This window comes from Mirounga angustirostris, unplaced genomic scaffold (genome assembly GCF_029215605.1).
Source record: "Mirounga angustirostris isolate CCGP_5_RB_7025 unplaced genomic scaffold, mMirAng1.0.hap1 SCAF_15, whole genome shotgun sequence".
Classification (NCBI taxonomy): domain Eukaryota; kingdom Metazoa; phylum Chordata; class Mammalia; order Carnivora; family Phocidae; genus Mirounga; species Mirounga angustirostris.
The window spans coordinates 75,020,067-75,042,812 of NW_026991723.1; the positions used below are offsets into that span (position 1 = coordinate 75,020,067).

The following is a 22,746-nucleotide window of genomic DNA, read 5'->3' on the forward strand; positions in this document are numbered from 1 at the left end:
AAGCAGCAGCGGGGTATCATGTCAGAGAGTCCTGGGTCCAAATTCGGGCTTCATCAAGCATTACCATAGCTCTCCCTGGCTTCTCTTTCTCTTTCTCTTAGGGTTGTTGGATATGCCACTTAACCACAGAATCTTCTAATTCATAAAAGAAGCTCAATGGATTCCCTCCTTGTCTCCCTTCCCCCCATTTGACCAGAGTGGTAAAATTTGTGGGACTTCACAATTTTTGTAAGGTTTATTATAACTTGTGAAAAGTGAGTTGTCATTTTGCATTCAAGGACATGGAGAACTAGATGCATTTTAAAAAATCCCAAGAGGTTATCCTGAGATCTTAATCTAGAAAGAAAATTAAACGAACAGATTCACAAAAGAATAGACCTCATTATTACGTTTCTGCAGCTTCCAATGCCGATTTATTAAGTTACATCTGTTAAATACATTAGCACATACAACATTTCATTCACAGTGATTAGAATTCACACAGTAGTGCCCAAAGACATAGATGATTACCAGTTACCAGTATCCAACAACATACAATATGCACTTTACCTTGGGGTTGTGACGTTTTAACATAAAACATAGAATCAGTGAAAGTGCTCAGGGTTTATCAGTAAAACCACATAAATACCTACATTTGTTCAATCTGTATACCCCTGGAACAAAAGCAGGGGCAGTGACATATTTTAATGACTTTATGAACAAAGTCATTTGATTAAGTTCAGCTACTTCATTTGCTCAACATCGTGTTTCTCCTTCCTCCTGAATGTTTGCAACAGGAGAGTGGGACTTGCCTGTCATGTCCCTTCTTGCCTTGCTCTTCAGGATCTAGATAAGTGCTGTCATGTGACAAATGCTAAAAAAAAAAAAATCCCACAAAACTGATTCATGGATGAAATGTGTGTCAGGAGCTATGAATTCTAGTCTCAGCACTGCTACTAGCTAGTCGCTGACATTGGACCATTTATGTCATCTTCCTGAGCCCGGGTTTCTTCATCATTAAAATGATGTAACTTGGAGTAGATAAACTCTGCAGATCCCATTGGTTGTAAAGTTCCATGGCATTCTCTATTGGTCAAGCTCAAACAGTCACTCTGTGTTGGACACTCTCAGAACAAGTGGGAAATGGCAGCCACTTGTAGGCTGAGAGACACTGAACTCTTGACAAGGCCTGCCAGGTTCTTAATGACCCCACAGAACACACAAAAGTCAATTAAAAAATGCCCATGTTAAAAAAAATACACAGATGGCCACATAATCATAGATCTGGAAAAGACCTCAGACATCCTTTGGCTCTATCCCTTCCTGCCACCTCAATGAAGGAATGACTTCTTCAGAACCCTTGAGATAAGCCCTTGGCTTGAATATATCCAAGGACTGAGAAATCACTATCTGGGGACATTCTACTGTGAGGGTAGAAAGTTTCTCTGGTTATTGGGCCAGAAATGATGACCTTGTAAACTGCAACTCCTTAGCCCTAGTGCTTTCCTCTAAGGGACATGGAAGCAGTCCCCTCCCCGCTTCCACATCCCCCAGAGCTATTTGATAATACTTCTCATGTCTTCCTCCAATCTCTCCTCCAGTTATTAAAACAAATACTATTTGCAGAGGGTAACTGGATGAGCCCAGGATTATGATTCAGGAAGATAGTATCTCAGCCCCCAGATCCACCATGAACTCATTGTGTGACCCGGAATAAGTAACTTCCATCTGGACTGGCATTTTCTCCTTAAAATAGGGCGATGGAAGGGATGGGGTGTAAATTTGTCTCAGAGCTTGGGAAACTCTAAATATGATAGCGTGGGGCAGGGAACAGGTGTGACTGCTCTGATCTACCCTCTCCTTCACCATTGGAGCAGAAGGATTCAGGGATTAGCCGTCGGCTGAATTCTCCCCAGGCCCCGCTGCCGGTCGGAGCCAATCACTATGACTATCCAGGAGAGGGGTGCACACTGAACAAAATTTCTGCTACACACGGCAAAACACTTTCAGGACTCCGAGCCCTAGGAGAGCAAGACATCTTGAGACAAGAGACTACTGCATGTGTTTTGCAAAGGTGCAGAGTATAATGAGCAATCCTCTCCTGAAGAATTAATTCCCAGTGTCGCAATCATGGAAACATGATTGGGGGAAGGACTGGGGAAAATACCTTGCAAGAGAACGTTGGCAAGGGCCATGCCTTGTGCACAGTAAGATAGTCAAACTTTTATAATCCAGAGGGGTTACTGACGAGTGCGGAGGTGGTACTTCCTCTGGGGTGACATAGCTTAGGTTGAAATGGAGCCAAGGGACCTGGTCTGCCCTGTTGAACGGAATCAGACATTTTCAGGATGTGAAAGTCCTACTGTACCCTAGTCAAAACATTTAGGAATTTTCGTAGCTGAAGCAACGCCGTCCTGCCAAATAGTTCTAAACTGTGCTAGGGTCAAAATGCAAGCAACCCCATGCATTTTGATCACGGTTCCTGCATTTTCTGAAGGTACACCGGCTTTTCAAAGCACCTCTGGCTCATCCACAGGTTCTAATATTTTCAAGGGTGTCGAGGGCCAAACTCAAGTCCAGCAGATGATAACCTCTCTGCACTTGTGGCTTAAATAATGGATTCTACTATAGGAAATGGTATCTTTATTTTATCCCCTTTTATTAATGGAAAACTCTGTGAGTAGCTCTTTAAAAAACCACTTAGTGTAAACACAAATCATTTTGTTAATGATCATCCTTCATCAGATGGCACCCATTTTCCGAATGAGAAAATATCCACGTGCCTAAAGTTAGCTAATTAGGTAGCTAATATTACCAATATAAATGAAAGGGTCTCCAGACCATGGAGGTGCTGAGTGGTTAGAGTGAACCCATCTGAAACTAAAATAATTTCTCTTTGTGTCCCAGGGCGAGTAGGCACTCAGTAAATGTGGAATTGATTTGAATTCAGCCTTTTGAGAGACATTGGACCAGCAGAGCATTTCTCCCCTAAATTAACTATTTTCTGAAGCACATAGGCATGCTCCTTCTTCCCTTGCAAATCTTTGGCAGCATCTCATTTACTCCTTTTAGGAGACCAGCATGTTCTTAAGGATCCTCTCATCTCATTTTTAAAACTAGTGCACTAATTTTGGCTATGGAGAGAATGCCTAGGAAACAGAAGTTTTGACTTGAATCCTACTGGAAATGCTCGGCTGGCCCTTTCTGAATGGTACAAGATATAAGGACTTAACAAATTTAGCTGGGACAACTTCAGCACAATACACCTTTCAATAAACAAGCTTATGACAGGAGCAAAATAAACATGTGGCAGGGAGTTTCCGCAAGTGGTCGAGTCTTTTAGAATAGTGGGAAACTTCTATTCCTTGGATGAACTTCCAAATCCTACAAATGCCCTAAGGCGCAGTGGGCACGTCTGAAGACCCTTGGTAACAAGAGTTCCTTTTAGTGGAGAAGGTGAGGGGGGTCACTTTGACCTCTTGCATGCCCATCCTCCTGCTCCCCACGGTGTTTCGCATGCATGCAAATGCAGACGGAGCATTTTATTTTCTCCATGGGGTCGTGAGTTCTGATCCTGGAGGCACACTGGAGTTGTTGATAAAATTATCCCGATCTGCCAGCAAACATTGTTCTCGGAGTAGGTTGAAGGAGCATTATCTTATCAAGCTGGTTTTATAGTTACTGAGAAACCTTTCCTTTCTGCTTTAACGTAAAGGGTAATTCCTCCGTCTCAGATGCCCTTTCCCCGAGGCCATCTCTTGTCCGCCCACCCTCTTTCAGGAGGCGCTCAGGCTTCACTTCCTTTATGAAGACTCTTCTGAATCAGGTGAGGTCACCACACCCTTCTCTCTGCTCCTGCGGAGCCCTGTGCTCACTGTGCTGAGAAGGCTCTAGAGCCCTAATCTCCTGAGAAACCAGAAATCAATTTTTATTTTTTATGTAACTCAACAAATATTGACCAAGTACTGCACACCAATCACCCTGCTCAGAAGCCCCAGCACACACCTTCGTACCTGTGAGAGTGATTTTGGTGCCAAGTTTGCTTTTAGACCCGGTCGTGAAGGTCTCCCACAGTAGGCTGCATTGATGATAAGGACCAGCGTGCAGCAGGTCACTGCCCATGTCATACCGACATGCTCTTTGACTGCACAGAATGCTCAGAGCGAACATGTTTCATCCCCACGAGCCCATTTGATCCTGGGAAACAAATTGGTGGACTCCTACTTTATAGACAAGTCAACTGAGGCTAAGAGCAGAGATGCCCCTCCTACCCTTGGCATATTAGTGGAGGAAAATCATACAGATTAGAGAGTATGAAGTCACTAAAGGGCAGGAGGGACCTTCTTAATGTTCAGCCTCTCCTCCATGGGAGAAGCCTTGGCTGGGCTGATAAGCTCATCACATATTGAAATCCCTTGAGTATTTTAAAAGAAAAATTCCCTGATTAACACTCTGCACATAAAATCTAAGTTAACGTCTCTAGATTTGGTGATTGACTGTCTCTCCCTGCCAACCCCCCCCTCCACCCCGCCCCAGACGAGAATAAGTCTGTTCTCTCTTGGCATTGATCAGGTTTGTTGTAGAGCTGGTCTAGTTGGCTAGAAATCTGTCTTCGAGTTTCTTGAGTGACCTAATCAGCTGGATATCTTACACTGTCTGGAGAGCTTCAGAAATCTTACATACTAGTGTCAGATGAGATATTTTTTAAGGACTTGGAGTTAGTCCAAGTCCTCAAAATTGAGTGATATTTGACCAGGAGCCACGGATGGAATTCATTTAAGTTTTGAATAGAGTCTGTCTTATTCTTCATAGTATCATCTGGGTTAAGGTAGTACCCAGAACGTAAAAGGTGTTCAAGTAAACTGTGCTGAGTAAATGCTATTGTTGTATTTTTGATATGCATGTGGAACTCATACTTGCTGGTTTTCATGCCTGTGCACAGAATAAAAAGAGGGGTTGCTTTTTTCATTTGCCATAGATGGTATGAAAACCAATTTCTTTCCCTTTCTTTCTTTTCTTTCTTTCTTTCTTTCTTTCTTTCTTTCTTTCTTTCTTTCTTTCTTTCTTTCTTTCTTTCTTTCTTTCTTTCTTTTCTTTCTTTCTTTCTTCTTTCTTTTTCTCCTTTCTAGTGTTCATGAGAAATACCAGCCCTCTTTTCATTTTTTTTTTAAGACAAGGCATTAAAGTATATGTTTAGAGACACTGATGAAGGATTTTGCTCTAGGGTTTACACTGTTTTCTAGGGCTTTGGATTTTGTTCAAGGGCCCCTAAACTGAAGCAAATGTTTCTTGATCAAATCCCACAATAATTGGGCCCACTGGTGACTGATGTGTGGTATGAAGGGGTGGAAATGTTCCGAGTAGACCTCCATTCATTTGGTGATCAGTGTGTCAGTGTTTAGAAATCCACCCCTTTTCCAAGCAACCACGGTCGTGTGTCTGCTCTGTTCTGCCTTTTTCCGGTTAAGATTCTCATCAGTAAGGCATATAAAGTATGACATTTCGGGCCTCCAATTTCATAGCTAAGCCACCGTTTCTGTGGAATGGTCCAAAAAAAACAAAAACAAAAACAAAAACCTGTTATAATTATGTATGAGTGAAGAAAATTAGGAACTAGGAGGCAGAGGACCTTCACACGAGGATGCCCACCTTGCCCCTACAGCAAGAAGGCGCCAAAGAAAGTTTTATCTTCTTTTGTGTAATCCACCAAAGAGATGTCACTGACGTTCACCATCAGCTTGTCCCCTTCCTGCAAGGAGAACATGGCCCCTAGGTAGATGGGCTGGAACCAGTTGCTGCCTACTTCGCACACAGACTTGGTCCCCATTAGGAGCTGGGTCGGCTCGGGGTAGCTGTCTGTTACCTTAGTGATGACCACGATGATGGAGTCTGGCTTGTTTAGTCGGCTCCCTTGGTGGATTTCACCACACTCAGATGTGGTTCCTCGGAACGTGACCTGGGAGTAAACAAAGTAGTCTCCCGACTCTGGGATCACCAGGAATTTATTTGTGTAGTTCATCCGGTTCTTGGTAAAGGCCAAGCCAAGTTCATGTTCCCAGTGCAGAGCTGGAAACTGATTTTTCAAAGACTGTGTGGGACTTTGTCTGACAACTGCAAAGACAAGAGAGAGGTTTAATTTCCTCGTGTCAGAACCTGTGGACTTTGCCAAAAAGAGTCTCATATTATTTTCAGAGTAAAGTGATTGAATAAAACCAACAGCTAACAAGCTCCTTGAGGAGGAATGAGTGGAGGAGATCTAAGCAGACACACACTTTTGTTCAGAGAGTAGCATCTTAGGGGCAAAAGACTTCGCCTCTCTGAGCCTGAGTTTTCTTTCCTGATCATTTAGAATTTTACCTGAGCTGTGATCTTGGAAAACAGTGGACGTTAAGAAATCTCACTCTTTGTGTTTCGGAAAACAGCCCATTACGATGAACCTCTTCTCCAAATGACTTAGATGGAACTGGTGGATGCCCTCCACCCTTGGGTACATATGGCAAGACCAGACACCAGATCCTCCAGATCGCCATTCTCTACCGCATAAATGATCAGCTGAACTGTACTGTCCCCACTGATCCATGGGAACATAATGCTTGTTTTTTCTTTTTTAAAGATTTTATTTATTTATTTGAGAGAGAGAGCATGAGTGAGAGCAGAAGCAGGGGGAGCGGCAGAGGAAGAGGGAGAAGCAGACTCCCTTCTGAGCAAGGAACCCAATGCGGGGCTTGATCTCAGGACCTGAGCCTAAGGGCAGCTGCTTAACTGACTGAGCCACCCGGGCGCCCCAACATAATGCTTGTTAACCCAATTTTGGTTAAGCTTCTCTTCTGCCTCCAGGCTTTGGTCTACCCTCAGCCTGGACCAGCAGACAGTCTGTCTTGAGAACAGGCTGGCCTTCGGGTAAAACATTCTCTGACGCTAACACCTTTATCCCACTTCTTCCCACCTGGTTCTTTCTAACTTTGTTTACTCCTTTCTGCAAAAGGAAACCCCTTTTAGCTTAACTCTTGAGACACTTGCAGACCTTCTGGCCAGAGCATTCTCCCTATTGCTGCTGATTTTCTTTCTCCTTTCTCCCACTGTGCAATAATCCTTTTGCACAAGCTCTCTCTTTACTAAGTCAGGATTTGCTTTTCATTTGACGTATCTTTCCTTTTTTTAAAATTTTTAAAGCAGATAAAAATACCCATGGAAAGGATTAAAAGGGATGGTGTGTATAAAATCCCCAACTATTAGGAATACCCTCTAACCTGCATTCACTTTCATTAGCCTTTTGTTTCAGACATACCCTGCTACAAGGAGTAGACATTTTAGGGAGTTGGATGATCCCTGGAGCTCCCCTGCAGCTCCCCTGCAATGCTACGGCCCAAAGTTACTGAAATTCAGACAGTGATTAAAAGAAAAATCAACATGCAGGACAGATATTGGAACCAGAGATCCAGAACATTCTGGAAATGCTTCTCTGACACCAAAATACAAGCTGATGTTATTGGCTTGTGGAGTATAAGGGATCAGGGCTCTGGGTCACTTCAGCTCTATGGCCATGTAATGTTTTTAATCAGTGATGTAGGTCCCTTCTCTCTGAGTCTTGATTTCCTGTCCCTAAGCTAGAGATAAAGCCTCTTCCCAGTCTCATTTGGAAGATCAAGTGAATAGAGGAGACATGGACATTTTTATCATGAGCCTGGCTATGGCAAGTACTCAATACATAATCACTTTGCCCAAATAAACCAGCATCTCTCATCTTGACAGATTAAAAAATAAGCCTATTTCACTGTATATATTTTTATAGGTTCTTATGTTTGCATTGTTTACAAATATACATTATATACTCGGACATATAAATGAGTGCTTTTTTTTTTTTTTAAAGATTTTATTTATTTATTTGAGAGAGAGAATGAGAGAGACAGAGAGCACATGAGAGGGGGGAGGGTCAGAGGGAGAAGCAGGCTCCCTGCCGAGCAGGGAGCCCGATGCAGGACTCAATCCAGGGACTCCAGGATCATGACCTGAGCCGAAGGCAGTTGCTTAACCAACTGAGCCACCCAGGCGCCCTAAATGAGTGCTTTTGTGAAGTATGTGTATCGCAGAAAAAATGAATAGAACCAAACCATTGATTTCAAATAAGATAATCTGCAGTAAAACTAGCATGTTTTAGGAAAATAAAAGCATATTTTCATTTCCTACGACTGCTTTGGAAATCCATAGTGATCCCCGATATGTGCTATCAGCCACCGTTTGGGGATAGGTTATCTTTAAGGAAATATTTAGCAACTTTCACACCCAGTGGCTGCCTAGAAACCTGGTTCCTGGATTTTTCTTAAGCATCTTTGCCGATGCTGACTGGACCCTGGATTATTTTGCACCATGACACACGTTTAGAATGCATGTGGTCTCTCCGGTCCCGCGCACTCAGTGCGTCCTGGAGAGTTTGTTGCTTCTTTGCAAAATCTGTGAAAGGCATTTTTATCAATCACTCCTGATCATCTCCACTCCTTCTTTGTGGATGATGTAGTATAAAAAAATCCTCTGGGATGATGCAAAAACAAAAAAATCATTTAGTCTCTAGACAAAGCGAGTTTTGTTGAACTGGTATAGAATCTGCTATGTCAACACGGCAACAAGTGGGAGTTAGGGTACGGAGTAGGTTGTAATGGGAACAGTGCAGGTCTAAGAGTCAGACTCAAATCTCAGCTTTTCCGAGTCATGTATATGATTTGGGACAAGTGACTTGACTTGTCAGAGCCTCAGTTTCCCCCCTTGTTGGGCTGATATGCAGATTAAATGAGATCATGGTTGCAAAATGCCTACCACAGTGCTGGTACACGTGAGGAGCTCAGTGGAACCTAGATTCCCACCCCCAGCTCCCCCATTCAGTAGGAAGAAGGGTGATATCCCCACACTCTGTTGTTAGGATTTTTCCTGCCCAGCTTGTTCACTCTCTCCCATTCTTAATATTTTATTTATTTATTTATTTTTTAAAGATTTTATTTATTTATTTGACAGAGAGAGAGACAGCGAGAGCAGGAACACAAGCGGGGGAATGGGAGAGGGAGAAGCAGGCTTCCCGCCAAGCAGGGAGCCCGATGTGGGACTCGATCCCAGGACTCTGGGATCATGACCTGAGCTGAAGGCAGACACTTAACGACTGAGCCACCCAGGCGCTCACTCTCTCCCAATCTTAAAGGCAAGTGGTAAGTGACTAGTGACTTGGTGTCTGTCTGGTCATAGTCCTCACTCAGGACTCACCACAAACACTTTCCTCTTGGTCACATGCAAGTCACATGTTTGGGCCCTGGGGATATCCCCCTGTGGGCTGCAAATTTTCTTATAGGTCAGGAGAGTATGCTTGCTTTTAACTCCTTAGGTTTTCAAAGGATTTTTTTTTTTTTTAAAGATTTTATTTATTTATTCATGAGAGACAGAGAGAGAGAGGCAGAGGGAGAAGCAGGCTCCCAAGGAGCAGGGAGCCCGATGCGGGACTCGATCCCAGGACTCTGGGATCATGACCTGAGCCGAAGGCAGACGCTTAACCATCTGTCTACCTGAATGCAAATGTCCAATCACTTCATCTTGAGTGGGGTACAGATGGACTTGATACTTTTAACAGCCCAGGGGATCTTTTATCTTTGACCAGATTCAGAATTATGTGAATCTCTGAGTCTGAGTGAAGCAGTTTCTGAATGCCTGACGGTGTGTATGAAAGAGAGACACAGGAGAGGAAGGAAGAGGACTGATAGAATCTGAAAGAAAATGCCCAAGAGCCATGGGCCTTTGGAACCCTTAAGGGGGGAAGACATCTGAAAACCCTCAATTGAGAGGAGAAGTCTGTTACCAAGGTGTGTCGTTTCTGGTTTGAAGCTATTAGAATAAGTTTTGACAAACCCTCTGAAAGAAATCTTGGGCCCATGGCCCATACATGATCTCCTGGAAATCACACCAGGGAGAAATACCTGTCAGGTGTGCCCTTGGCTTATCTCCAGCAGCTCCGGAAATTGCATCTGTAAGGAAAGGAGAGAGATGCTTTGTGTGAGTCAGAGGGTGGCTGGAGTGAAGACAGTATTTTTGGAGTTGCATGGTGCCTGCAACTGGAGAGAATCATTCCTCTCCTTCAGCTGGGTCCACTGGGGATTGCTGTCATTTCCCCAGGGACAGAGAAGCCTCAGGAGAAAGAGTCTTGAACACAAATAAATCTTGGCCCATAACTTTGGGCAAGTTTCCAACCTGTCCAAGACTCTGTTTTCTCATCTCGAAGGTCATCCCTTGCTATCATGAATGTAGAGTGCTCAGCATGATTCCTGGCACATGGCCTATGCTCAATGAACTCACATTGCCCCCCACCCCCCCCGCTACTGCTTCAGGGTGAGCAAACTGACCTTTGGCCTTATTCAAGGTCCCTTTAGCCATATCCACTGAAGCATCTGGATGGCCTAACAAATAGGGTAGGGAGGGGTAGGATTAGGCATTCTTCTAATACTTTTATAGGAATTAACTGATTTAATCTGCACTAATCTAAGAAGGTAGGTACCATTATAGCCAATTTACAGGTGAGTAAACTGAGACAGAGGCAAGTGACATTATTTGCCAAAGGCCATCATCTCCATAGGCCATATACTTGGACACAGCACCATTTTGTCTTTTTAGTGACTTGGGAGCAACCTCACTCCTCCTCTGGGTTTTCATCCCTCTGAACCTCCCTCATACCCAAACTACTGAATGCTCTGTTCCCCACAAGAGAAGGCAACAAATATGAACACACTTACAAGCTCGCTGATGTGAAGGTCCAAACTCTTGCCCTTTTGAAGTCTATTGGAAAAGAAAGATATGATTCAGCCCACCTGTGGTCCTTCTGTCACCCAACCCCACAGCTGCCCATAGCAAGGGCATGATTAAGATGCCGCTGCTACCCAAACTGGGCGTTCTGAGATGAGGGACATGGCAATGAGACTACTCGATGGAGGGGAATCTTGTGCCCAAGCGCTCCCCTTTCCTCCTCCAGCACCCCGATGACCTTCTCTCTCCTACACTCGTCTTGGAAGCTCAACTTCGAAGTTCTGTCCTGAGAGCCTTCCCTGTTCTGTTCTAGGACACTCTGACATCTATTATTTGAACAAATGATGGCACTTGCTTTATTTTCTTTTGTCCACCATGATTTAAGAATTGGAACTATTTAAAAAAGTGATACAGAAAAAGAAATAAGGGCTCTGTTCTCCTTCCTACCAGCCCCTTGTCTCCATGAATGACATGGAGACATGTCCATCCTTGCAATCCTAGCTTGCGAGCCATTTCAGATACCACACGGGGCAGGCGGGGCGGGGGAAGGGTAACTGCTTTGGAGGTAGACAGACCTGAATTTGAATCCTGCTGTCACCATTTATTAACAATATGATCTCGAGCAGACACCTTTCCTCTCTGAGCTCTGGTGCCCTCATTTGAAAAATGGGAACAATAACATCCCTAACCTCAGATAACTCCCACATTTGAGATAAGGATCAAATCAGATGTGTGAGTCAGGGCAAAGAACGTGCAGGAAATGAAGGAATCACTGTGTCTGAACACAAAGCTCAGGAGCAAAGCTAAGTCCTTGGCTTAAAGGGATAAAATCACCACCTTATATTTTACGGTTTCCAGGAAAACCTTCTCTGATATGATATTGACTCAATTCAGAGTCTTCTGATTGGGTTCTTATAACTACATAGTCCCCACGGACAGTGATCCTCATGTCACCAGTTCTGTATCTTAGAATCCGTGTGTGTGTGAGATCGTACTTGTGAATGAGGAATTGTGCGTCCATGTGGGTGTGACAGAAGACAGCTCTAGCAGTGGGGGAGGTAGGAGCCGATGTGTTTTGTGTGTCTACATGTGACTCTAGTGTGGAGCTGTGTACATGGATGTCTCTGCACGTGTTGGTGTGGTCACGTGGGTGTAGCTGTGTCATTGCTCACCAGGACTGTGAGCAGGTCTGTGATGGCAGTGACCTCATTAAAGCCCAGACGGCCAGGCTCTTTTTATTCCCAAGCCATGCTACCTAACCTCCACTGGAAGGCTTCTTGAGGGCAGAGATCTTGTCTTTGAACGACAGACCCATTGTCTCTCCATTGTCTACTTCCTAATTCTGTGAATAGCAAGACAACTGCTTGCCTTCAGTTGCCAGGCTTGAAACTTGCTGCTTTCTCCTCCCACAAACCCAAGCTGCCATTTCTATTTTGCAATTTTTCTCATTCGTGCCTCCCCGCCCCCCCCCCCAGGCCTCAGCACGCTGTTCTTCTGGATTCTCCCATCAGCCTCTTAACTGATCCTTTTGCATCTGGTTCTCCTTTCCTTGAAATCATCTCCTCACCTGCTCTCAGAGTGCTTTTTCTAAAGCATCACTGTATGGGGACACAATTCTGTCCATAAACCTTCCATGGCTCTCCATGGCCTTCCAGACACAGGCCCAAATACTTATCTTGGCATTCAAGGTCCCAGTTGATCACCCCATTCTTGTTACCCACTATTTATTCCTCTCCGAGTACTCTGTGCTCCAGCCATGAGAGGCAACCACAGTGAATGATTCAAAGGACCTGAAAGATGCAGTAAATGTAGCTACTTTCTGTTGAATGAGGAGTGGCTCTGTGCTATGCTACGCCCTTTGCACACGTCATCTCCTTCAGTGTTGTGACGACTCTTCAGGTAGATGCCATTCATACCCTTATATTGAAAAGGGGGGGGTGGTGCCTGGGTGGCTCAGTTGGTTAAGCGACTGCCTTCGGCTCAGGTCATGATCCTGGAGTCCCGGGATCGAGTCCCGCATCGGGCTCCCTGCTCGGCAGGGAGTCTGCTTCTCCCTCTGACCCTCCTCCCTCTCATGCTCTCTGTCTCTCATTCTCTCTCTCTCAAATAAATAAAATAAAAATCTTTAAAAAAAAAAAAAAAGAAAAGGCGGCTCAGTCAGGTTAAGTAACTTGCCCAATGTCCCACAGCTGGAAAGTGAAGTAGGATTTTAACCCAGGTCAATCCACTCTAGAATTCCTGGCCCTAAGCCATTGCACCTTCTCACTTCCGGGTAAGCTCCCCCTTTGGTGAGGTGGATGGATGAGTACCAGCAGCTCCATGCACTGCAACAGTAGGGGAAACACAGAGCTCAGAAAACAGGAACCCAGCCCAGAAGTGGGGGAATCAGGGGAAATTACCTCTGAAGTTGAGTCTTAGAGGTCCCACAGGTATTAGCCAGGTGATAAAAGGTAATGACCATTCCAGACAAGGCTAAGAGCTTGTGCAAGAGTACAGAGGCCCAACAAGGCATGGGAGCAGCTGGGAAACTACAAGGATTTCTGCTGCCAAATGAACCCATATATACATTCAGCATAGGGTCATGAGTACAGTTGCTTCGGAAAACCTAAACCCAATTGATGCAACTACTTGTCCAGCATCGATAACTTTGATGGGCTTTAGGAGTGGGGTGGGGTGGAGAAGCAGCCTAGAAATGAGCTTATTCTGTAGCCTGTTTCCTGTGCTGTTCCTTATTTGCTGTTAACAGAGCTGATAAAGAATTGGTTTGTGGCAGGCAGAAAACTGAAGGGGAAGAATTGGGAGAGCATGGTTGCATCCTCTTGTGTATGAAATGGTACAGTCCTGGCTGGTCTTCTGCTTCATTGAGTACTCTGCTGAGAAATCTTCTTGAACATCTGCTTATTTTTGTCTAAGCAGACACTCAGCTAAAAGACTGGAGCATTCCCTTTGGCTCAGAGTCTTGCTGTCATTAGCATGTATCTGCGATGTGAACACATTTCCCTCTTTGCTCTGCTGGATTTCTATATCTTGGGCATACAGTTATTTTCACGTGTGGTTGGACGTGTATGGAACTTAGTGGCCTAGAATCTGCTATACATCTGGAGTCTGTCATAGTGCCAGTTAGCAGGTGTTGAAGACCTCAACAGTCCAAGAGTCCCCAAGAACATCAGCTGGGACTCTCTTACCAAGAACAACATCTAAAGCCTTCCATTGCTGCTTCCCTTAATAATGCCTCTTCATGGGAGGAAGATTTTTGTGACGGGAAGCAGGAATGAATGAAGAGGAGATTTGAGATGAAGAAATAGTAGCTTATTTGGAGGAGCTTATGCATTTGAGCTGGCTCGATGCCTGTTTTCAAGGTGACTGTTTGCAAGAGCTTTTCGCTCTCAAGTACAATCCAAGCTGCCTGTGGGCAATGACCTGGTCTGTCTTGCTCACCATCAAATTTCTGGTGCCTCAGACCATGCCTGGCACTTCTGCCGGATTACCCAATCAGCAAAATATGCTGATGCCCAGGTGTCGGAAAGACAGGTAGAAAAGAGAGCTGGAAGAGGGAGGCAGGTTCAGCCTCAGTGACTTTTGCCTGAGTTTGGCAATCCAAAAAATGAAGAAAAAAAAGACCTTTTGATTTTACAATACATGCCAAGTTTTGAGTTCTTGTTTAAATTTTAAATAGTTAATTTAAGAGTTAAATGGCCATAATCTTTTAGTTACTGGCACCTCCAAGTTTTTCATCAGGCTTTGCTTGGAGCATAGTCATGGCTCCAGAAATGTTTGTGGAAGATTGTGAGCTTTGTCCAGGAATCAGAGACAGAAAAGGCAAATGTGGATGCCTGTGGGGATTCGTGTTAGTAGAATAGTGGGGCGCCTGTGGCTACCAGCATTGATGAGCCCAAGCAAAGCAAGCTGGTGCTTTTTACCCCTTAGTTTCTATAGGTCAGGGGATTTTTCACTCTTGTTTGCGTTTCTTTCTTTTTTCCTTCTCACTTTTTTTTCTTTTTTTTTTTGTATGCTGATTGGTAATCCCTGACACATTTTTGGAATTACTCTAATACTTCAACCAGGGAAGAAAGAAGGATGGAGGGAGGGAGACGGCTATCTAGTCGAGTACTCCCTGGGTGCCAGGTCCTGTACTGGGGTTTATGTGTGTTCCTTGTCTACCAGTCCAGTTACTCTCAAAGGAGGGCATCACCTTTTTAGAGGCTTTGTAGGCCAAAGGTCAAAGAGTAAATGGAGGGTCTGGGATCTGAACCTTCAGACCAAGTGCAGACCCTGGCACGTATCAGGAGCCCCATAAACATTAGCTGAGTACACACCATGGACCATGGAACCCGAAGCCAGATGATCTTTGAGATTCTCTTATTGGCATTTCCCCAGAAAAAATCCCTTGAGTGTATTTTAGCTAATGACCCATTTAGCCTTTCTCCCATGTCCTATACCCACTGTCTAGTATATTCATAAACAGGAAAAGAGATCCATTTTTTGCCATCATAAATGCCGCAATTGCAAAACCATCAATGTTTTATGACCCATAACATCCTCCCAGCACTTCTAGGAGAAATACACAGACCATTGCCTCCTTGTTTTTGGCTTTTGCTTTTCTCTGTTTGTACTTGCACAAGGATAAATCCAACCTGGAAATGTTTTATTCCAAGGCCACTTCAATTCATTACCCTCCTGGGTACACTGGATGGGGCTTCACACCCAACATTCAGAGGGGTGCAGAGCTGAGCATGTGGTGTTGGCAGCCGAGCAAATGTGGGAATCCCAGCCCTAGGGTTTCCTAGCAATCTGACTTTGGTATGTCACCTAACCTCAGTGAGATTCTGTCTCCTCATCAATGAAGGCAGGCAATCATTCTTTCCTCCTGGAAGCATCGTGATGCCTAAGGAAGACCACACACATACAGTGGATATCCAATTCACCTTCCTTCTTTCTTTGGGTTCAGTCAATATTTATGGTGCATGGTGTTGGTTCTGTGTAAGTTCCCTTTGTTTTCACTGCTTCGGTGTTACACAGAAGGCACCCTTGGGTCTCTTTATGACCAGTGGCAGATTTGGATCATTTAGGAGCTCTGGATGGCCTCCTCCTCCCAGCAGAAGAGGCTTCCTCCGTCTACAGCTGGCTTCTGGACTTCTGCCCCTTCCAGTGCAAAGGGCTTGAGGGAATGGAATGTACCCTCCATGCATTTCAAAACCTACCCTTGTTACTGCAGTCGGTGGCTGGGCCTCATTAAGGAGACCAGGCTGGGAGATGACCTCTTACAGCCAGACAGCGTGTGGTCCATCAGGTGAGGACCCAGGAGCTCCCAGTGCTGGGCATGGAGTAATGTGTGTGCTTATATATATATATATATATATATATATATATATATATATATATATATATATATATTTTAGAGAGGGAGATAGTAGGGGAGGGGCAGAGGGAAAGGGAGAGAGAGAGAGAGAATCTTAAGCAGGCTCCACATCCAGCATGGAACCCGAGGTGGGGCTTGATCTCACGACCCTAAGATCATGACCTGAGCCAAAATCAAGAATTGGATGCTTAACCGACTGAGCCACCTGGGCGCCCCGTGTGTGTTTATTTTAACAGGTGAATGAATGGATCCTGGAGTCACCAGCTCGGAGCTGCTGCAGATGTTTGGGATTCATGCCCACAGCGGGCTCACCCTGCCTTCACGCAGCTTCACCAGTTCTGGTCTTCTTGCCCTCCACCCCCAGCCTGAGCTTCTGAGTGAGTTGGCTTCTCTTCCTGGTGTGCCAGGACTCTCAGAGGCTAGAGCAGGGGCAAAGCCACCTAGTGCTCCATGTTTTACAATTTCCAAAGCACTTTTTATCTCAACCATCTATTTGTTTTCTCTAGACAACCCTGAAAAGGGATTGTCAGAACCGTCCCCGTTTCCAAAGAGGAAACAGTTTGAGTGAAATGAAAGGCTACACCCAAGATGGAGCAAACAGGGAAATCATGTCTGTTGAACATCTACTTCATGGCATTACCTTGCTGACATCCTCTCGCAGAATTCTCAGCACGGGGCTATGAGGAAAGTGTCTTTACCTCCCCATTTGACAGACAGGGAGCGGACAGCTTAAGGAGGTCAGGTACCCTGTGCATCCCTTCCTCTCTCTCTCTCTCCACCCAGCTAACAATGTGCCAGGGACAGCGAGGTGCCCCCAGGGGAGGAAGGAGACTCGAAGTTATTGAGCACTTACTCGGTGACAGGCACCGAGAAGAATCCTTATTAAACACTCCTGACCACCCCAAGAAGTGAGTGATTTGCTGGGTTAACACCACAGGCAGACCAGCGTGGTCGGCTTAGGAGGAGCTTTTGAATCCCAACGTCACACTCAGTGCGACTTTGGGCACATGGCTTAGGTTTTCTAAGCCTCAGCTCATCATCTCTGAAATGGAGATAATCGTAGCACTTTCTTCATTGTGTGATTTCAAGGACTAACCCAGATGAGGTATTTAGTAATAATAGCAAACGCATCACACAGACGTATGTGCTAGACACCAGGCTAAGGACTTTATAGACACGACGATCTCATTTACTCTTCTCAAAACCCTGGGTGTGAAGAAGCTTAGAATGGTGTCTGGTTTCTAATAAGTTATTATAAGGTCACAACTGTGGTGGTGGGGGGAGCCATGGCATTCCCTCAAGCCTGCACAACTCTGAAGCCTCAGCTGGCACCCCTATGGGATCCTGGATGGAGACCGGGGTGGGGGTGGGGTCTCAGGAGCAGGTGTGCAGGGGAGAGGCGAGCAGGGATCAAGGGCTAGGAGCCTTGCAGGGTTTTTCAGGAAGGGGTGAAAGTGAGATTGCAGGGAAGCAAGAAGAATCTGGGGCGAGCATGTGGGGATTCCAGAAGCAGCACGGGAAGGGAAGGACGGAGATGGGGCAGTGGTGCAGTCCAAGGAAGCAGTGTCTCGTGGCACCCCTGCCAACGTATTGCACAGTACCATGGGCCTGCTCTGCCCAGGCTGGGGGCTGAGCCAGCACGGTGCATTGTGTCATGCCTGGAGTACAGACCCCGAGTGAGCCAGAGCAGTGCCTGGGGAAGGCAAAACCTGGTCTCCGGGGACCTGTGAGCCAGCGTGGGGTCCATGCACCCAACCTGAGGGCAAGGAAAGCCACTAAGGGCCCAAAGAAGGCCCAGGCCATGGTTAGCGCAGCTGGGTAAAGAATGGATTGGAGTGTGGGTTGTCGGTACAAGACCAGGATGGAGAAGGAGGCGCGGAAGTATCTCACAAATATCAGAGACCAAGAAAGGCCCTCCAGCTCCCAAACCTGCTCTCTGGCCTGGTGATGGCAGATTCCAGAGCAGGTGGGGAGGGTGACAGGTATGATGCAATGTCCATGAGCAGGGAAGTTCCTCAGTCATGATAATGATCATTGCTACCATTTACTATTCTCCTACCTCCTGCCAGACACTTTAAATACTTTATTTCTAAGTATTCCATTTCATACATAAGGAACCTGGGGCACAGGGAGGTTACGTAACATGGCTAAGAAGTGGCTGGGCCAGATTTCAAACTGATTTTTCCAACACATGAATCTACCGGACATTCTCCAGGAGTTTAATGATCCTAAAACATTTTACTCTCTCTCTCTCTTTTTTGTAGATGTAACATACACATTTTGTACAAAAGAGGGTAAGTTTAAAAATGTCTCTCTCTTCCACCTGTCACCCAGGTCCCCAAGCTAGATGCTGGCAGAGCAACCAATCTCTTGTCCTTTTCTTGACATAGTCTATGCATTTATAAACACATTCATAAAAGTGAATATATATATATATATATATATATATATATTTAGAAAATGAATGTCCCCGATTCTATATACTGTTATATACCTTTCCCTCCCCACTTAATGATACATCTTAGAGAAATTCTCCATCCTTACATATAGAGATGCGTCATTTTTTAGAAACGGTGGCAGCTGCAGGCTTTCACTGCACGGAGGCACCAGGCTGTATTTAATTGATGCCCTATCTACGGACACTTCCCCTAAAGGTAGTTATCCCAAACCTTTTCAAATCTGATTTCTGCTCTGCAAGCTTACCTGGGTAAGGATTTTGTCACATCGAGTATTTCCTTACACAACCCCTGAAGGAAGAGTTCAGTTTAAAATAGATATATAATTTTAAGTTCTGGTAACTGTTTTTGTTGCTGCTGATAAAAACCTGGAACATTCCTACACCAATCGCTGTTGCTTTTTGGTAGTTGCCTGGTGTAACCATGATGATCACGTCCCAGGAACCAGGTGTGTAACCCTCCCTGCGTTCCCATCAGACAACCTGTTCCTGCACTTGCCTTCTTAGCATTGCCAGGGTGTTAACATTAGCATCCTCTTTTGGCAGAAAAGGAAACAGATTCAAAGAAATGAAACCACATGCCTATTTTTACCCAATCAGAGGTAGCTGCGCTGGGATTTAAACTCAGATGTCTACGAGCCACGATATTTCAGTTATGTCCACTCATGCTCTCCTTGGTGATTTAGCTTTCCCTCTTGAATCCTATCTTCCATCTTTTCTGAGCTGGTTATTCTCCATTAGCCCACTGGAACCTCTCTTTGCCCTTCTTGGCCCTGCACTGTGTACCGAGAGGCTGGGCACACTTGCTTCCTGGCTTTTAAGCCTGACTTCCAGTCTGACCAGTGGGATGAGAGGTGGGGAGAAGAGCATGGCCAGCTCTTCCATCCTTCTTCCTGCTCCCTCCCTGATGTTTGGCAGGCAGGCTAGCCCTCTCCTACATTTTCCTTCTCCTTGGGTTCCCCGAAAACTGCTCCCTCCTATCTGCACCCTCAGGCCAAGAGGTGATGACTGGCTTCCCACCATTGCTAAGCATCCCAGGATGCTTCCAGCTCTTCGGTTCCCTTTTATCTGTCTACATCTCAGCAAGTAGACTCTTCTTTGAACCCTTTTCAGACTCTTTACACATTCTTCTTTAAATGCTCCTGTTTGAATGACCAGGTGTTTCTTTTCAGGACTCCGATTGCTACATGTGGCCCCGCCTCACCCCTATTTCCCTTTCTCTTCTTCTGATGACCGAGAAGTTCTACAGTCTTGCCAAACCACCACGCTAAGCTTCTCTGTGTTTCTGCTCTTCAGGGAGATTGCCTGAAGTGTCACAGAATGCACTATTAGCCTTTTCATTTCTTGAGTAGCTAAGATAGGACAGGCACTCATGCCTTCCCTCGTGGGGCTTCCTGTCTAGTGACAGCTCGTGTCTCCAACTCTCTTCCTGACAGGGCAAGTCACTGGCCCCTCTGGACTGTGGCCTCCCACCACCAAGGGGTGGTGACTGGCTTCCCATGGTTGCTAACCCCAAGGTGCTTCCAGAGCCTGATGGTCTTCTAGATCAAGAAAGGCGTTTTTTTGGCATCTGCTGAAATAGGGGATCTCAAGACCACATTTTAAGCAGAGGCACTGTTTCTCTCTAGAACCCTGGAGAGTTCAGGTTATTGGAGGCCACTCAATGCCTCATTCAAGAACAACGGTCTCTTTCTGGCTAAAGCACAGACTCCCAGAACACCGACTAGACACTGTGGTTTGGCTTCATAGAAATCATCTCCATGGTGGCCTGGAGGTCACAGCCTGACTTGCTATGCCTTGAATTTCTTCTCTAACATGAATGGCATTTCTGGGCTGTCTGAATATTTCTATGTTTTCTGAAAGATGGCATGTGGCTGTGGATGCCACCATCTGAATCGAGGTCTGGTTGCTGACCCTGAGGGGATGGGGAGAGTTACACATTAGCCATGGCTTGCTTGCTCACTCCTTGTGTTTCTGCTTTGAAGTCAGCCAGCATTGCTTAGCAGACAGGTTTCCTGGTAAACTAATTGAAAAGCCTGTTTTCTCCTCTGGAATTTAATACTTTGGACTCAAATGAAATCTGTCATCACAGACCATGCAGATGTGTGTGTGTGTGTGTGTGTGTGTATTTATAAAATGGTATTATTTGAATGACTCTGTCTTCAGTCTTTAAGATTTTTGATATTCCTATTCCAGAATAAGTTTCCCCTTGACACTTAATACCCCCCCACTTGGAATCATTGTTCTCCCTATACCTTATATTCATTTTTGACTAAGCTCCTCCACCCCGAGCCCTCAGCAAGATCTGAGAAATAGACAACCAGGCAAGAGGTTCTTTCTTGAACATTGAAAGAGAATATTTCTAAACCCAAGAGAGGGGGTTGATTAAATAAATTATAGCACATGCATATACAGGACTATAATACAACCATCTAATATCATCATGCTGCTTTGAATTTACTAACAATAAATAAAATCATAACACATTTGGAGATTGAAAATAATCTCATCTTATTAAAAAATACAGAATTATATTCCCCAAGATGTCAATAGTGGTCACCTCTATGTGGTTGTGGGTAATGATAATTATCTTGTTTTCCTTATCTGTGTTTTCTAACTTTCTTCAATGACATGTGTTAGTTATGCAATTTAAGGAGGCTTATTATTTTTTTTTTAAAGAAAAAGAATGTTCCCAGATTATCAGTACATGATGATTACAATTATCTAAAAATATGTTATTGGAGATTGTTCCCATATAAACGGAAAGAGGGACAATTCATCCCCTGGCATTACTGAGGATAAACACCAAATCAGACCTCTCCAGCCCTCACATGCTGCTTCCTTTGCAGGGGAAGCAGAGAGTGGGTTGGGTCAAGGGGGTCTGTCCAGAGCTGCAGTGCCCAACAGGTGCCTGCAGCAGGTCCAAGGATCCCCGGTTCAGGGCTTACCTGGAACACACAGGCATCTCCTTGGGCCCGGAGCTGGCCCACGAGCAGGTAGGTGGTGAGTCCTGCCAGGATGGGTAGCGATACCAGGCAGCAGGTGAGAGCCCAGCGCACGCTGCTCCTGGCTGCCAGCCTGCCTCTGGCCTTGGGCGTGCAGCTGCCTTCCTCAGGCAGCATTTCCACACTGGCTGTTTCCCCGAAGCCCAGCCCCAGATTCTCCGCCATCCTCCTGCTGGTCCTGGAGCTGGCTCTGACTCCCCCTGGGCAGAGAGACCCTCCATTAAATAGAAGACAAGCTCTCACAGTGGGTGCATTAATCACTGCCTACTCCTCCCCCAGACCTCTCCCCTCCCCCCTCCACAACACACTGGGCCCCGCCCTGCAGGGAATGCACCGCCTACAACAGAAACCAAGTTTGGTTTAAAAAAAAAAAAAAAGAAGAAGAAGAAGAAAGCTTTCCCAAGCGTATTTATATACAGTGTGCTCATGTGCTCCTTCCTTCGTTTACAGAAGGAAGTTAGGAAAGTCCCTGGAGGAGGAGAAAAAGAATCCATCAAGTCAGTGGGCAGGGTGAATTAAAATATAGCTGTCCCTGCCCTGGAGGCCTGCCAGCCAAGCCAGTCGGGGGAGTATGCTGCTTCTGGAAGTGAAAGTGAAGGATGGGGAGGTGTGTGGTGTGGCTTGCAGACTGGGAAATAGAAATCATGTTTGCATCACCACTTTGCAAAATGCTGCCAGGCCCTCTGTCTTTTTGAGCTTCATAGGAGCTCATTTTCCTTGCACAGCCTGGAATACCGAAGTTCTGAAAAGTGAAGGCACTTGCTTTTGGCCATCCAGGGATTAAGACAGAGGAGCCAGGATGATGGTCTAGTTCCTCTAAATCTCTATTTGGGATTCTTACTTCTATTACACATCCACCTGTGAAAGGAGAACGCATACCTAGCCTGAGTTGACCAGTTGTCTAAGCAAAGAGCATGAGGTCATAGAGGTGACTGTCCATGAGGAGAGGACATTGACTTTTCGTCTCTGATTAATTCCAAGTTGATTGAGCACAAGTGATAGGCCTTGCCCACAGTTGGGTGTGTATGGGGGCCACATTTATTAAACATTTCCTCAGTGCCTGTCACTATTCTAAGGGAGTTAAATGTACCAGTGAAGTTATTCAATCCTGAGATAATCTTTTGACGTAATATTTTATTCCCACTTGACAGATAAGGACATGGAACCATAGGATT

At 45.3% G+C, this 22,746-nt stretch overlaps 1 protein-coding gene across 1 annotated transcript; it reads right to left on the minus strand.

The window, feature by feature from the left end:
* Positions 1–333: 333 nt before the first annotated feature.
* TNFSF15 (TNF superfamily member 15) lies at positions 334–21,862 on the minus strand. Its single transcript, XM_045883005.3, has 4 exons — positions 21,515–21,862; positions 10,743–10,785; positions 9,933–9,980; positions 334–6,090 (listed from the first exon to the last, which is right to left on the minus strand). Exons 1-4 carry the CDS (start codon positions 21,734–21,736, stop codon positions 5,636–5,638), a joined length of 768 nt encoding a protein of 255 aa, XP_045738961.1. The 5' UTR covers positions 21,737–21,862; the 3' UTR covers positions 334–5,635.
* Positions 21,863–22,746: the final 884 nt, after the last annotated feature.

What these genes read in the sequence shown, in the direction of transcription:
- TNFSF15 (XM_045883005.3), bottom strand. Translation starts at nt 21,736, where the DNA reads ATGGCGGAGAATCTGGGGCTGGGCTTCGGGGAAACAGCCAGTGTGGAA. An exon ending in GAGATGCCTGTGTGTTCCAG is followed by an intron (nt 10,786 to 21,514) that starts GTAAGCCCTGAA and finishes CTTTTCCAATAG; the next exon opens with ACTTCAAAAGGGCAAGAGTT. An exon ending in GCCAAGGGCACACCTGACAG is followed by an intron (nt 6,091 to 9,932) that starts GTATTTCTCCCT and finishes TTGTCTTTGCAG; the next exon opens with TTGTCAGACAAAGTCCCACA.